We start from the raw sequence: 16,479 nt of genomic DNA, 5'->3' as shown, positions 1-16,479 counted from the left end.
GTGTAAAGTACTGTACTTAAAAATCTTTGGAGTATTTTGATGAAAGCCTGTCACAGGCATGTTATCAAGACAAAAGCACAGCATGTCTCATTTAATAGTCTCACGTAAACTTCGACCATATGCTGTAGATGTTACCTTAAAGGCACGTGTTGTGCTGAACAAATACAGAATGGAATGCAGATACCCTGTGAGGAAACCACACGCCACTGATCAGCTGATTCTCTGGTTTGTGTGTGTGGGTACGTGCGTGCGTCATTTATTCTTCAGATAAATCATTAATTCTGGGCATTGATACCTGTTATAAAGGATGGATAGATGACAAAATGGATGGACAGTTGAAAGGATAATGGATGGATGGATGAATTGATGGATGGATGAAAAGATGGATGGATGGAGGAATGGATGAATGATGGAGGATTGGATGGACAGATGAATAGCTGAATAGATGGATGGATGGGTGAGTAGACAGGATGGATGATGGACAGACGGACAGACGGGTCACTCCTTTTAATCCCAAGGGAAATTCAAGTTCAAGATGCTGCATAATTCTGCAGGAAATGAATATGAATGGCATGATGATGAAAACTGTCCATAATTGCAACTTTAATTTAGAAGAATTATGATGAGATGGAGGGAGGCATCTAATTAAAGACTCCATGGAGAAGTTATCTCTGGTGGAGCTGTGCCATTTGTGTGCAGTCGTCTGTAACCCTTCCACTCACTGGTATGCGCGTTATGAGTCCATTAATTCACCCGCTGATGACTTTAACCATTCTGCTGAGCAAATGGCGAATACTCCGTAGTGTGTTTCCACATAGATGAACAAAGTCTTTTGCAAACAATTCACTTGTTGGAAAACTACACCAGCTGTAATGTCACACCTTGACTCGCTTTGTCTCACATTTGCCTTCACTTTGCTTTTTTTCCCCCAACTTCGATCCCTGACATCCCCCCTCCCTTCTTCACTCTGGAGAAACCAGTTCGTTAATGACTTTCACAGCGGTTCGTCTCTCAGTGGGCGCTGACTGCAGTTGATTATCTCACCATCGGCACTGCGCATCAGTGACATCGGAGAGACTCACCAGGCGCTTGCCGCTCGGCGCAAACACCTTGTGATGTCACGCAGTTATGAATATTTACGAGCTTCTGCGTGCAATGCCGCTCTTGATGGAGAGAGAAAGAAAGCCCAATCTGTTTGGGAAAAGTTGTTTGAAACATTGATGAGTTGTGGAATGGCTAGGGAGCTGTGCATGAGGTTTACAAATTCCACTTGCCTCCAGCTATGATAAAATTCCCCTTTGTTGTCTGATCCGCGTGCCCTCCGGACTTCTCGAGTTTGATCACGAGCGGCACCAAAATAAAAAGAAATTAACAATTTCAACAATGGAAACTCATTAACGCCCTACAGGACCATAAAAGATTAGTCTCAACATATTTGCTTAAGTTTTGTTATTCAATAGAAAGAATTTTCATTGAATAAGATCCCAGCCTTGGGCATAGTGACTTGATATATTACAGTTGCCCTGACGTGAGAGGATAAAGAAGGGCCAAAAGAAAGCCAGACTAATTGGTTGTGAATTTCTTCCTATATACTGCAGTAATTAGCTTGCGTGAATTAAGTCTAACCTCCAACAGTTGCAGTCAAGTGCACTCAAACTGAACTTCAGCTTCATCTTTTATTTTTTTTTACTTTATTTTTTTTTTACGTACCTCACGCCTTTAAAAATAAATATGTATTATTTTCATTTTATAACGCGGGAATTCGTTGTTGCATGCGAATAATAGCGCACACAATTTTATCAGTAAACGTTTTTCCTAAACTTGCTGCGCCTGGCCCCAAAGTTGTCCGGAGGAAACCAAACCATTGGCTGGGAGAAACTACAGGTTACTGCCTTACAGTCAGACGTTCAGGGTATCAAATATGAAATTTAATTTCCCTCACTGGATGAGTGAAGCATCAACCGATCCATCTATTTTTTTTGGAAGCTCTTCTACTGAGAGTTTGTGCACAGCACAATGGACTACACTCTCTCCCAGACCACCCCAAATCTATAACTGCGCACAAACACAGATCCACAGAAAATACACACTTATCACTCTGTATCCCTGTGTCTCATCTCACTGATCATTTATTGGCTAATACCTTCCTTTCCACTTGGCCATCAAAATCCTGTCGCTCTATGTATTTTTCTATTTTTCCTCTGCTATACCGCTCTCGTTGCTAGAAAATCAGCTGTTTCAGCACTCTGTTCTTTCCATCCAGAGAGCACACACACACACACACACACACACACACACACACACAGGTTGAGCAAAGACATTAAAGGATAGATGACCCCCTTCAGTCTTTGTCTGTTTACAACCGTCAAAGTGTAAATATTTACAAGGTAGATCACAAACATGCTCACACTGAGGCGTTCAAATGAGTCAAACTGTGCCATTGCGTGCATGCACGAGAGAAGGTGTTCAAATCCAAAGTAGCTGCGGTGCTTAATGAAGGAAATCAAGATTCATCTCCTCATGGTTGGACCCTCGACATTCCTGTCCTCCAAATAGCTGTAGCACAACGTCGCTATGCCCTCATTATTACCATTTCTCCGGTGTTTCTTCCTCCGCCGCTATCATCATCTGTCCTCTCGGTCCGTCTGTCTTTCCTCCATCCCATGGGTGGCGGCGGGATAATTGGAAGCAGAGGCTTCTCGTTGAGATGAAGCCGAAGCCAGTCAGGTGGAAACTTTCTCTTAATAGACTCTATCCTTACACACACACACACACACACACACACACACACACACACACACACACACACTTACACACACACACGCATGCATTTGAATCATATGTTGCTGAATGTGCATGCACTTGCATTCAATAGAAACATCTGGTTTTATATATGTTGACCTCAATTCAAATTTTACATATGTTGACCTCAAGCAACATTATATGTTTTTATTTGGCCTAAAAAAAAAACAAAAAAAAACAACAACTTGTAATTCTGATACAACTCATTATATCAACAGCACGTTCTCTTCTCTTCTTCTGTAATTTACTATGGGGGGTCGAATTATTTTGGTAAAACTGAGTACCGTTGGGTGCGCTCAGCACGGGACTACATCCTGATACTTGTAGATTGCGTTTTTTCTGCTTTGGAGTACACTTTGCATTATAACCTTTATCCGGCTTCAAAAGGCAGCTCCCGGACACGGTTAAGAACGCAAAACCAATGGCATGAGTTTAGGATTTGAGAGATGAAAATTTGAAGAAGCACATACTGACTTCATTCAAATCTCCTTTGTGAATTTATTACGGTTTCACCGTTGAATGCAAGATGAGGGTGTGAAAACTACTGACTGTTATTTTCTTGCTTGATAAAACATGTCCCGAAAGAAAAAACAAGCACAAACCAGGAATAGGAGGAAGTTTACCATCTGAAACTGTTGTCTTTAAATAACGGTTAACTTGAAATAAGTTATATTATTCAGTATACTACATATTGTACAGATAAGTAAGAGATCATTTTGAGAGAGAAAAAAAGTTCTCTCCATGCACAAAACACGTACTGTAAATGTACCGAACCGTGGCCCAAAAAACGAGGTACAGTACAAACCGTATTGTATTGTCCCAGGCCTGGGTCTCAATTTTGTGCAAGCAGGATGTCATTCGCTTTTCCGAACGAAATACTTCCTCTCCCTTCTTGCCATCTTTCATCCTGCAGCCATCTATTCGCCACACACTTGCGATAGCTGTGATTTAGGGCCGATGTTTTGTGCCTCTCAGTTGCAATCATGCCGCACATCTCCACCTCGGTGGCGGGCAATCTGCAACCATGCAGTCAGCACGCCCCATATGTCCACAATCCATAATCACATCGCAGTCTTTAATCTCCTTTCTCTTGTCGAGCCAGCTTCTTTGTGTTTTTACATGGTGTCCACTTTTGTTTTGTCGGCCGTAAATGATTCGGGGGCGGTGTCCGGCTCGTGCCAGATTGATCTTGACTTTGATGCATCAGCAATCCGCTCCCTTTTAGTTACCTCCACCATGCTCCGTATCATCCCCCTCTTACCCCGCAGTGCGCTGCTGAACTAAGATGGCTGCCTTCCAATTCAATTTGTGGTCAGCAAAAGGGCTATTTGCATGAACACATGTCCCATTATATAGCTGCTACACCCTACCGTGAGGAGCAAAATTATGCATCTTTATGTCTTTTTGGTACTGATTCATCTTCCTCTTACTTCTAGTGTTCTTCCTCATATCCAAAGTGCTACTAAGTGAAACACTGGGGAACCTCTCAGCAAGACATAAAACATTGGGGTGCTAAGAGATTTTGAGGGAAATGTATACATGCAACGATAAAAATGCTAATTAAAGTAAACACCCCAAAAAATGGGGTGCGGAGGGGGCAGGGGGGGTTGGCTAAAACAAAGACTTTTTTATGCAGAAAGGGATCAGGCTGGTCAATGGTTTTCACAGCAAGATGTGGTTTGATGAAAAACAAGTTCAAGTGTGTTTTATGTATAAAAAAATAAATAAATAAATAAAATGTCTGGAGAAGTCTGGAGGAAAAAGAACCCGGAACAATGAGGCTGCCACCATTATGCTTCACTGCTTGGGCTCGGTGTCGGTGTTGTGCAGTAGTTTTATGATAACGTTGCATTGGATTTAGATTACAAATTATGTTTGTGAATTTGTATTATTAGCCTAGATCGTGAATCGTGTCCTTATTAACAACAGAAGGATGGATTGCTATATAAGACAATAACAAAGACACAGCAATAAAAAGGTAGTAGCCTACCGTATCTCGAGTAAGCCCATGAAAATATGAAAACTACACAAATAAATGAATATTTGATATTTCATGTATGATAAACAGGGTGTGCGTGCGCCATGATGGGTCCACCTGTCATACAAAGGTGCGTGGTTTATGGTGAAAGGGTAAGAATGATGTCCCCCGCTGCTATTTATGACAGCAGAGCTGGATGACTGTGTTGGAAATTGAGATCTGCCTTCCTGCGGAGAGCTTTGGGATGGATTGCCCAAGATGGAGGCCGGTTTGTTTCGGTGAGCGCCTGCTCCTCCCTGAATAAAAGGTGTCCGCATTTCGACCTTGTGAATGATTTTTATTAATGTATCTAGCGTGACTGGCACAGATGCTGCTCCAGCCTCCTTCCGCATACTATCTGTGTAATCAGGATAACAATGCCCATGTTATGTCAGCACTGTATGTGTACATACATTTTGATAACCAAGCTTCAAAATAGCATCTGCATTAAACAATTATAACCATATCATCATCATATACAGTCTAGCCTAAACCTAAAGAGACTAGGAATCTGCCCTCTAAGTTGCTATAAAGGGAATAGTCTAAGTAAAAACACACCAATTGGCTTTTCCACGACAATGCACACTAATTAAAACTAATTATTGAAATATAATATTCAATTTCTGTTTCCTAAATTTCACACAGCGGACTTTTAGCACAGCAAAGCAATGCACAATTCAATAAAATCACAAGACGTCATAAAGGACTCATAAACGTTATATATTTATTCTAGGAACTCAAGCAAAACAAGTAAAAAGAAAGAATACAAGCAATACACAGAACATATTAACACAGTAATTATACATCTATTGTTGTTGCAGCAGCCACATTTTAGTTTTGCCACTTCAGACGTTATATTACTTATCATAGTATTATACATCTCCTTTGAGATGAAGCAAAAATTATGAGCAATGTTTCTTTACGTTTCACCTTGTGTGATAGCTTCACTCACCATGTCATGATATTAATGATCCATTTGTTAATAATTCTTATTTACTGAGTACAAAGTTCAACCAACCAAACAAATACATAATTGTGTCCTCACCTTTACGCATTAGTGTATTTTCTCAACTTTCCCCTGCTCAACTTGATATGTAATGCATATCGCCGGTCTGTGTTGAAACTGTCACACTCCAATGGAGGAAATGTCCCCTTTTTTCACATGCATGCAGTATTTTCCATTTTCCCAACCATGTTCCTGTATATGTACTCTGCTTCTCTCCCTATATTGCAAACATATTTTCTTTTCCAGTTAACTCCCACATCTAAAATGTTCTGCGTGGTTATTAGGGATGTTTGTTGACTCAGGGCCTGGCAGTTTTATGTTTGTCTACTCAACTGTTTGCTCATTCTTACACGGTGTTTGATTTACTGCACGATTGCGGTTCCTCAGTCTGTGCAGATGGAGAAAAATCTATAGAGCTCCTCTGTCTTGAGGAGTTGTCATTTGAAATTGCTTCTCGATGATTCAGGACCTCATTAAAAACAGACACAAAGAAAAAAAAAGGAGTTAGCCCTGAATGCTGTCATGAAGCAGCTGGCCAAATACGTGACCTTGCAGCCAACCCTGTTGTTGATTTTTTGCGTCTGATTGTTAGTGTCCTCCTCTGTTCATTTGTTTGCAGGTTAACTGGGTTCCAGCTGCCATCACCCATTGTAAGCACAGGCTGCAGACTCACTTTGTGGCTGCTATCTGACTACGCAGTGAGCGGCCAGGGATTTAAAGCATCCTATGAAGGTAACGTTCTTTCATATGTTCCCATTAGAACACAAAACGATGCCATATATCATCCAGGTGACCGCTCGTAAGAGATGGTGCTAAAAGGGAGAAAATACTCTCTCCAAGGGCGGAAAAAGATTATCTGAGGATGGCTTGTCAAGGAAAACATTAGGATGAGATGTCCTTTGTTGAAGCCCCCTTCGAGGACGACCGACGTGACTGAGAATCTTCAGACATGACTGATTAGCAGTGTGCAATAAAGTACCCGGGTTGTTGCGTACTTTCATTCAAAACCATTCGATCTCGCCGGGTTATTATCGCTTCCTTCACAGAACAGGATGTGAGGCTTCATCACGGTGACACGGGATACTTTATGACCCATGTTCTAATAATATTAATGAATGCACACCTCAGGCCTGTGCCGATGCAACAGCGAACCCAGGGAGGGGAGGGGAAGATGAGTGAGTCGACTAATTAGGCTAATTACCTGACAGAAGGATTGTCAGTCTTTTTGAGGTACCGTGAACACAATATCGGGATGTGGCTCAATGGAGCAGTGTCAATCCGCAGAGGAGGCTTTGAGACCACATTGCGTGACTGCGTGAAACTGAGGAGCAAAGAAAATGTTTATTCCGTTGGGGTGCAACTGGTCTCATGTTTGCTTTCAACAAAGACCGGAACAGAATAGCCACATTTTTCTCGTATCTGATCTTACAAAATCTTACAACAAACATGTTTATAGCGTTTTAACATGTAATGCATATGCAAAGGGTTAGGGTTAGGGCTAAAATAATGTGCGTATTAATGTGCCCATTTACCCTTTGAGCCTATTTTTGTGAGTTGTGTATCCAGGTATATGGCTAATTTAACAATTTACAGCTTCGTCTTTTCTGAAGTTTTCCCTGTTGATATCCACAAAAGATATCTCCAGTTATCTTTCTTTCATTTGTTTGCAGTTATTGTATGTGACATTTGACTTGATTTCAGCAAGTTCACTATTAGACAACGCTACCGTGCACTAAGGCTGGAGCTGCGATGCATGGCTCAAGCGACACAATTACATTTTGTTAAAGAGAACAAAAATAAACCACATGGAAACGGCTATCTGCAGATTGTCGCCTTTTTCCAAATGTGGCATGTCGTCATCAACATAACCCATCTGACACGTATACACCACTATGTCTTGCCAAATTACAGAAAAGAACACATAAAAATACACTAGCTGTAAATCCACAGTAAACAACAACAACAAAGGTAGAGACCATATTTAATGTTCTAAATATGGCACTGTGCAATAGTGGTGTAATTATCGGTAGCTGGGGGAGTAATGGTTAGGTTAACATCATTTAAGCAAATCGTATGTAATCATATGTAATGTTTAATATTTGTATGAGTTTTTCATTATTGGTTACTTCCATGTTGACGGTGTTGACGTTTGTGTAGATATTTTCATAAAATTTGAGCGGGTGTGTATGTGGGATGTTGCATTTGTTCTGTGAATGTAAACACAGTTATATTGAATATGTGTCGCTTGAAATGAATGTGTAAATAAAGAGTTAAATTGATATAGTACTAGCATTGGAAGTGGGCACTTGGACCTGCAGTGTAAATCCCGCTTAAGACCATAAGAAGTGAGTTGTTGAAATGTCGCTTTGTGTCTCTAGTACCAAGAAGCCAGCTTGACCAGAGGACACTGGATTTGAGCCTCTTTTCTGCTTCGATGATTAGTTCCCAGTTCCAAGAGGTGTATTTCAGAGGCAAAGAGGCAGCAACCAAAAGTTTCATCTATCATGAGTCATCGACTGTCGATAGTTTGTCGAGTTATAGTGTTAAACTATGAATGAGTTTGTGTCATTTTTCTTCAACATTTCATTCAGGACATAATTGGCATTCATCCAGCTCTATAATAAAATCAAAAAATTCATTATTAGTTTGCAACCCTTAAATTGATTATTTATTCTGACAAGCAACAGTACATCACTGAATTGGTTATACCACAACCAGCCTGTCAAGTTAAGTCGAAGGTAAAGTATACATTATTTAGGTACAGTAATCCATCGCTATATCCCGGTTCACCTACTGTGATTCAGTGCAATGTGGACGTTTTTTGTTTTTTTTCATATTCAACTCGCAACACATATTACAAGGAATAAAAAGTTACTGTACACATCGTGTACAGTAACTGTACGAATATTCATTCATGTATGTTTAAGTTTTTAAAAGGCGTTTAAGAGTATAGAAAGTGTTTATAAGAGTATGGTAGAGGTTATTAGGAGTGTGAAGAAGATTAATAAGAGCCTGTAAAGGTTCATGCAGCTTTAAAATATGTATTTTATATTTAAAATATATATTATTATTATATATCAGTGTATATAGTAATTGGAAAAAATGTGGTCGTAACTGTGGTATCACTAATTGGTCTGGAACAAAAAACCCCGCAATAAACGAGGGATTAAAAAATATGTGAGGATGACTAAACATTTCTGGTTCCTGTTCTGTGGTTCACAATTACTTGAGTAGTGATGTATAAATATATTAAAACAATAAAATAACATTTTGCAGGTCAGTGTTGCTCACTTGGAATAAATAATTGTATGGTAAACAGTCGTCATTAGCAAAGTGTTAGCGCAGGTTCATGAAAGGGCTGTTTAGACTGTGCTGAAGTTCATTTCCCCTCCTCCACTCCGTCTGGAAGCAGGGATAACTATGACATTCTGTATGTTATATTTACTTAACGGCGACGTAATATTTGCATAATGTATGTCAAGAAAAGTAAAGAATGGCTAATTTGTATAAGTGGGCATTATCCATAATGCATTACGGTTTTATATAACTTTTCTCCATGCAAGGTTATTTCCAAGGGTTATGGTGTTTTCACTTCCGTTTCTGATTATGTCCAATAATATCACTTGCGCTTTTGCAGTACAAGAGAAAATGGTCTTAAATTGACAACTCTGATTGGATTACAAAACAAAAGCCATGCTTGTTTTTGAGCATTTGTAGCACCAGCTCATTATATTTGGCCCACTAGTACATATTGAAACTCATTTTGGGTTGCAAGTCTGGTTATACTTTTACACATATGTGTGTATCTTTTAGAGGAGCATGTGTTGTGTTGACTCACATTTGTGCGCACATGCACATGTGTTCACTCACTGTATGCGCCTCATTTTCACAATAAATGTGATTGTCTGTCTTGTCTGGCGAGCTGTCTCTTTGGGTGTCTGCTTCCCAACCACGATTTAGGTCTAAGCTTATCTAGTCTGTATTATATACCCGTTATTTTCAGCCAACACATCAAAAAGACCAAGTAATATGTGGTAAACTAGCCCCCAATCCTCTGTAATGGCTGAGACCACTCAAGAATCTCTGATCACCATGACAACCTTCATATTTCTTGACATCTCCCTCTTCCATCTCTTTATAAACTATTTACTCATGTTTAAGTGGATAATGGACAGAGGGGAATTTTGAAGTTTCTTTTGATATCTTTTGGGTACTGTTTATTACTTTTTGTCCAAGTACACTCCATTTCTTTTTCTTTTCCCTCCTGATTCCCCTCTCATCTTGTGGGGCTCGGATACAAGATTACTCTTTCCTAAATAGCGCTCCCCGAAGTGAGGTGATGATTATCGAGTTGTGTGTTCCAGACGTTGTCTTTCGTCAGCTGCATAGACAATGCGCCTCCCAACTGGGTCAGCCAAAGAGGAAATGCATAAATAAACAAACATTGCTGCACGACTGAAGCAGTCTACTGTATAATGAAGTCATTTCATATTTTTATATCTCTAATTTTGATTTTTAATTTTTTTTCTTGAGCATGCATTATCTTATTAATGATATTTTGGAGTGATATTCAGAGGAGAGCAGTGGTGTGAGAGAAAGTCAAGGCTGGTCCAGGTTATCCCCATGATGAAAATATTTCACTCCTTTTAAGTCATTTTCCAAATGAATGTGTGATGACCCGGACAGCGGTTAAATTATCACTCAAATCATGCCATCTTAATCTTCTATGTCCAATCCATAGGGACGTATGCACAGATTATTAAGGAAGCCAAATCTTTATTAAGAAGGAATACATGAGAGATGGTACTTTCGAGTTTCAGGAAAAGTGTTCAAAAAATAATCGCTTTCTCATAAATGAGTACTATATATTCGCTTAAAACACTGTAGTCCACCAAGATCAAATGTGACTATTACCCTGCAGCATGAAATATTAGTTAATAATAAACAGAAACAATGAACAAATGAACATAATACATCCCAAAAGGTCAGTGACAACCCAGCAGCCATATGCGCCTTTTCTTTGTGTAACAATGTACATGCATGTTTGTTCTGAAGGCTTAATGTCATTCAGCGGCAACATCTCCTGTGGAGGATAGATATTTTCATTTTATTCTTGTGGCTGTTAACGCTCACTCAAATTTGTCACATTCTGGGTCTGCATGTTTGATGAAACTGCAACATAGCCAACAGTTTCCCATGATAATACTCAGAAAAAAATAAAAATGTTATGTGATGTGAAGTGAAGCCGAACGCCTCATCCTCTGACATGCTTCAAGTGTAATGAAGCATTTATATTGTTACAAACTAAAATGTTGTGGTAGAAAGTATGATGTCATTCTTTATTTTGGGTTTGTGCACTCTTTTACCCTTCCTTCTGGACATTTTGTTTGTTTTCTGGGTTGGTGAACAGCGAGGTAGAGACGAGTGTTTGTTCCACTCTGTTGCTAAGTACATTTCCACACTGTAGTTGCACCCAGGCAGATGTTCAAGCGCACACGTTCAAATAAGTGATTGCTTGGTGTCATGTGGCGCAAGAACAGAAAGGTCATCTTTTGATGTGTGACTTTACATGATCTAGTTTACAGTGCCAAGGGGTCAAATGCATAAAACTGTCCAAGTCAGAAATGTGAACAGCAGTCGGGATCTGCGAGTACTTAATGTCAGTACCTATGACATAGATCGCTTACACTGGATTCAAGATCACGCAGTAACAATCCCACACACATCCTATTTTCTTCCCTACAATTCTGACACATGCAAGAAAGAGTGGGTGAAAACATGCTGGTGGTTGTGGCATGAGGTTTAAATTTGTGAGTGACAACCAAGAGGTATGCGTTAGCCAAGCGTGACACGTGTGAAAGCCAAACTGACAACGATGTAGTTTCGTCAATGCCACGTATTTATTTTTGCTTCACTGAAAGGCGCAATGTGCCGGCTACTGTTTCCATAATGATTGACGACACCGGGAGCACCTACCCTCCTTGTATCCTGACAAAGAGGGGAGAGGTGAGAGCGCATCAAATGGCATGAAAACTGCACCATAAAGCCCACTGAAAAAGAAGGGCGAATAATAGTTAAAATAAGAGAGGTGTGAAAAGCTTACCGAAAGGTAGACAAGGGTGACTCACAGTTGCGAGGCAATGCAGCTGTGCGAAGAGCTGGTTTGAAGCCCAGCGGCACTGTTCCCGCATCATTATTCCTGCGCAGCGCTCGCTCACCATCCACCGGAGCCATGCATTTTTTACTTGTTCGTCTCCCACCGTCTCCAAAACAAATACTCAAAGAATGCTCTCATTCCCTCATAGCAGTTCATTACCTCTAGCAAGCACCAAATGGTACAAGTTCAGAAGTAATCACTATTTTTGAGTTGGGTAGCACAGTTAAGCAGAAAGTATGTAACACATTGCTATGAAACTGAGGTCCTGTTTTAGTCACAATTGAGGCTTTTTACTGGTGGAGTCTCGTCTGTTAATTCTGTTAATTCCGAGTGTTTTTTGGGATCACCAAGAATGGTGTACATTAGCCATAAACCAGGGAGTAATTTACAACTGTATGAACAAGGAAGTGACCCGCTCGTGTACAAATGGACATAAAAGCTCTCCAAGGTGTCATTTTATTTTAGAACATCTCATCCAACACACTTCACACCCGCACTCTACCTTATGTTGATCTCTCTAAAACGTTTCATGTGGATTTATTCATCAGTTGTTCTATGTGGCAGCATTCTACAATATAAAATCTGCAACTTTACATAAGTGTGTAATTAACAGTCTTGCTTGGCCTCTTGTAAATGCCAGCTTCCCTCCCCTCAGGATTGTAGGCTTTGATGTAATTGCAGCCCTCGCCCACAGATTCTCTTACCCCCGCCCATTCAACACCCTTCATCAGCTGTGATTAGGAGAGAAACCGCCACATCTTTTCAATTGTTGTTTTGAGGACTATGAAGTAGTTTGATGGACGACTTGCACAGTTGCAGTATATGAAAAATGAGCAGTGGGCTTTGGATAGCATCGTAAGTCGTAGGCTCACATTTGGATGGGTTGAAGTTTTATAAATAACTTTGCTAATGACGATAATGATGTTTTTTTTTTTTCAGCACCCAATCAGACTAAAAATGACAGCACAATGTAGTTTATATTCTTTATTGTCAAGCATCATGATGCTAATTTTCTTTTAAAAATACCGTCGTTCTCTGACCCATTTCTTTCACGTTTTGTGCTTTTTCTGTATCCCACTTTTACTCCTCTTAAAAGTAATTTCATCCTTTCTCATCCAGCCTGTCTCTCTCCTCAGGATTAGCCGCCTTTGCTTGTTAGCACACAAGCCCTTTTCTCCCACGTTTCCACTTCGTCCCTCTCTGCACAATCCCTGTTTTGTGTGGATTTGTGGCTGTATTGTCTTCAGATTAGGTTGTCATTGTTTAGGGCTGGGATAAGGTAAGAACTTCCCACTGTATATAAACTCCCGCAACATTTTTTCAGGGGTTATATATTAGAAATGCCTTAGACTATGGGTGAAATTTTTGTACCACTGCAAAGTAGAACCATTACTAAATTAATACATCACTAACAGTGTCAATCAACTGTCCTGGTATGTTGAAGGGCTACGGCAAATCCCTGATTGATAAATTGGATGATTAAGTGATTGAGTTGATGCAATATGCTTGTTGAAATGTTCATGCGTCCATTTTGAACCAGTTCCCGGCCAATCACAGGAGAGCATACAGATGAACAATATCAACTCAGATTCACACCGAAGGACCACTTCAATCTTCAATGAATCTAACATGTATCCTCAGAGCTGTCAGCCCGACGTGAGAAATCCCATGCATGCATGCAGAAAACATATAGACGCCACACTGAAAAGCCCTGAAATCCGGTGTTAAGAGCAGTCCAACCTGGAAATGAACTGGCGACGTTCTTGCTATTGGGCAGCCGTGCAAACCACTCTGCCATCCATACCCATGCTCAGGCAGAAGTATTGTTTTATTGTAAATTATCACCCACGACTATATTTTTTGCTGCTATAAATATTTTCTTCTTTTGATTTTCTTTTTCTTTCTATAGGGCATTCATATAATCCCTTCCAACTCCAACCCATTATCCGTGTAACCAAAAAGAGTGGGAATTCCTCCTTCAGTATCCGTCTGTGTTCATTTATCATGTTGTTTTATGCCTAATGACTAATTTGATGGTATTTTGAAGGCATCTTATGGGAAGTGAAAATAAATTTTGTAGCATTCTCACTTCACCGCTGCTTTAGGCTCCCCTCCTGAGTTTCCCGGGTACCGGTTTCGATCAAATCTCTATTTTTCACTCTCAAATGCCTTGCTTCTTGATATTGTAGTGAGTGCTCACTTCCTCAGTTTAACTGATTGGGATCCATACCCATCAACTCTATAAGGGGACAGCAGCAAAGGCAGCTTTGGTAAACCCCTGTTTATAATTAAGCAGCTGCACAACAAATCCAATTAAAATTTCAGCCGTGTTATCTTCTGTGATTAAATACCCAGATGGTTATGAACAGGAATGAGTGCATATTCAACCCGGACTATAATTGATATCAAACAACCGAGCTCCTACTCGGCTGCAGTGTTTAATCATTTATCCGCATACAAGCTCTACTCTAATGTGTAGTCATTCATCAGGAAAGAGTTATCGATCAAGCATCGCCTCTACCTTCTTCTGGTCCGTTTAGGACCTTATTGCCTCGAGGATAGTCACTTGTTAGCACCTAAATATCAAAGGTCAGTCATGAGGTCAGTGGAATTTGCTTTGGTTTTTCCACAACCAATATAATATACGACAGTATATCCTGCCGATTGAGTTGATTTCTCCGACTAGATTGTTGTTGTTACATTCTCCATATTGAGTTGAAGTAAATAAATGTGTGGCATGCAGACAAACAGATCTAAGTGAGCTGAAGGGCATCAAATGGAAGCAGTGTATTAAAGGAGACAGTCCCTGCTAACTCTCCAAGGCTTTATAGTAGATCTGGCATCACATCTTGGAGAACACACACAGAATTTGAAAAACTAGACGAAAGCAGCAATGCCAGCAAACTACCTCGTTTTATCAATTAGGCTACAACTTTTTTGGATGGTGTGCATTTGGGAAGGCCAGAGGTGTTCAAATGCCACCAGCAAAAGGGGAGGGACGGAAATAGTTCGAGATTCTGATCAAACTGGAGAAAGCGAGAATATCACAAAGCAAAAGCCATGAATGATTTCATGATTGATTACCTAACCCCTTCTAACTACAGATTAATCACTGAGCAAATGCATGAATATTGAGCAATAATGGTTTAAATATGGTTGGTAATTGTAAGACCAGTAAGATAGTTTTTTTATTGGCTCATATGGTGGATTAATTTTGATAATAGTGCCAGGTGTTTTAAGGACGATGAGGTATTAATTCCTTGTCAGCCAATACCTGGTCATATGACCAAGTTTAAAAGAGAAATATATCCCAAGTCTAACAAACCAGTCGAGCTGAAGAACAGTAAAGTTGGCATCAGCAATGTGATCAAATCTTGCATTTCGAATGGTTTCCCTTACCTCTATTCTCTTATCTTACCATCACGCCCAAAATATTTAGTTATTTATGAAATAAACACAAATGCAAATCTGAAATGTTCTCTTTGTCACCTCATCTTCACTTTAAACTCTGAATAGCACTCACATGGTCATAAACAACATCACATTTTATTGCTTATTACGGATCCAAGATCCAATACAAATTTAGCACTGTGACGCTTGCTAATCAGCAATAATTTGCCGTAACATCGCCCTAATAACATATGCCAGCACAAATCAACAAGATTTAAGCGCATACTCCGGACCCAGAAATTCACTCTACTTAGCCACACTGGGGGTTAGAAAAGAGTTGAAAGGGAAGCAGGGAAGTGTGGAATTTTGGGGAGTGGACGAGGTTGACTGAAGGCATTGATCAGTTGTTCCAGTGCACCTTTTTTCTACCTCAAGCCAGTGCTGCTTTTAATTTAATTAGGGAGAGATAGTTAATACGCTGTCTATTGACATTCCTGTGTTTGTTAACGTGGCAAAGGCAGGAATAAGTCTGTATAACTGGAAGGAAGATGTCTCTTCATTTGAAGGCCTCAACTGCATAGTTTTATTACAGGTGGGAGAAATTCAATCGAAGAACACTTTGAATGATGATTGCTTTTGTTGAGTGCCTTAGAATATTCTAGATGTTGGAGAGTTTCCAGGTTTACTGCATCTTGAGCAGATAGGTGCATTTCTATTTGCTTTATATTCCTCGGCACGTTTATGGTCTGGTACGTCCTGTTCACATATTCCTCTCCGGTGTGCCTCGACTTGTTTCCAAGGCAACCTGCCGAGAGAAGGAAGGGCAAAGCAAGACAATATGTAAGAAAACAAAGCAGTACAACAATTGATCAGACTCCCTCTTAATGTGATGTGATGCATTTGTATTTTGGTACTTCTGTTTTACCAGCAAAAACATTTTTGGGGGTCTTTTTTCCTCATCTCATTCTGGATCATGAGAGAACATTTTCTTTCTGAACAGCACCAATTAAGCGAACGTATACTGCTATATTCAGCCAGCAAATAACATGAGATCTATGTTGTTTGTTTGTTTGTTTGTTTTAATTACATGAGTCCATGCAACACAGA

At 40.0% G+C, this 16,479-nt stretch overlaps 1 protein-coding gene across 1 annotated transcript in view; it reads left to right on the top strand.

Moving 5' to 3' along the window:
• csmd2 (CUB and Sushi multiple domains 2) overlaps nt 1-16,479 on the top strand; it is a 148,813-nt gene that overhangs the window by 26,629 nt on the left and 105,705 nt on the right. Inside the window, exon 3 of the mRNA XM_061664441.1 lies at nt 6,445-6,557. Within this exon, the coding sequence (XP_061520425.1) occupies nt 6,445-6,557 (113 nt within the window). The remainder of the gene's footprint in view (nt 1-6,444; nt 6,558-16,479) is intronic.

The sequence above is a fragment of the Phycodurus eques genome, chromosome 20 (genome assembly GCF_024500275.1).
Source record: "Phycodurus eques isolate BA_2022a chromosome 20, UOR_Pequ_1.1, whole genome shotgun sequence".
NCBI lineage: Eukaryota > Metazoa > Chordata > Actinopteri > Syngnathiformes > Syngnathidae > Phycodurus > Phycodurus eques.
This window is presented reverse-complemented; position numbering and strand designations above follow the sequence as displayed.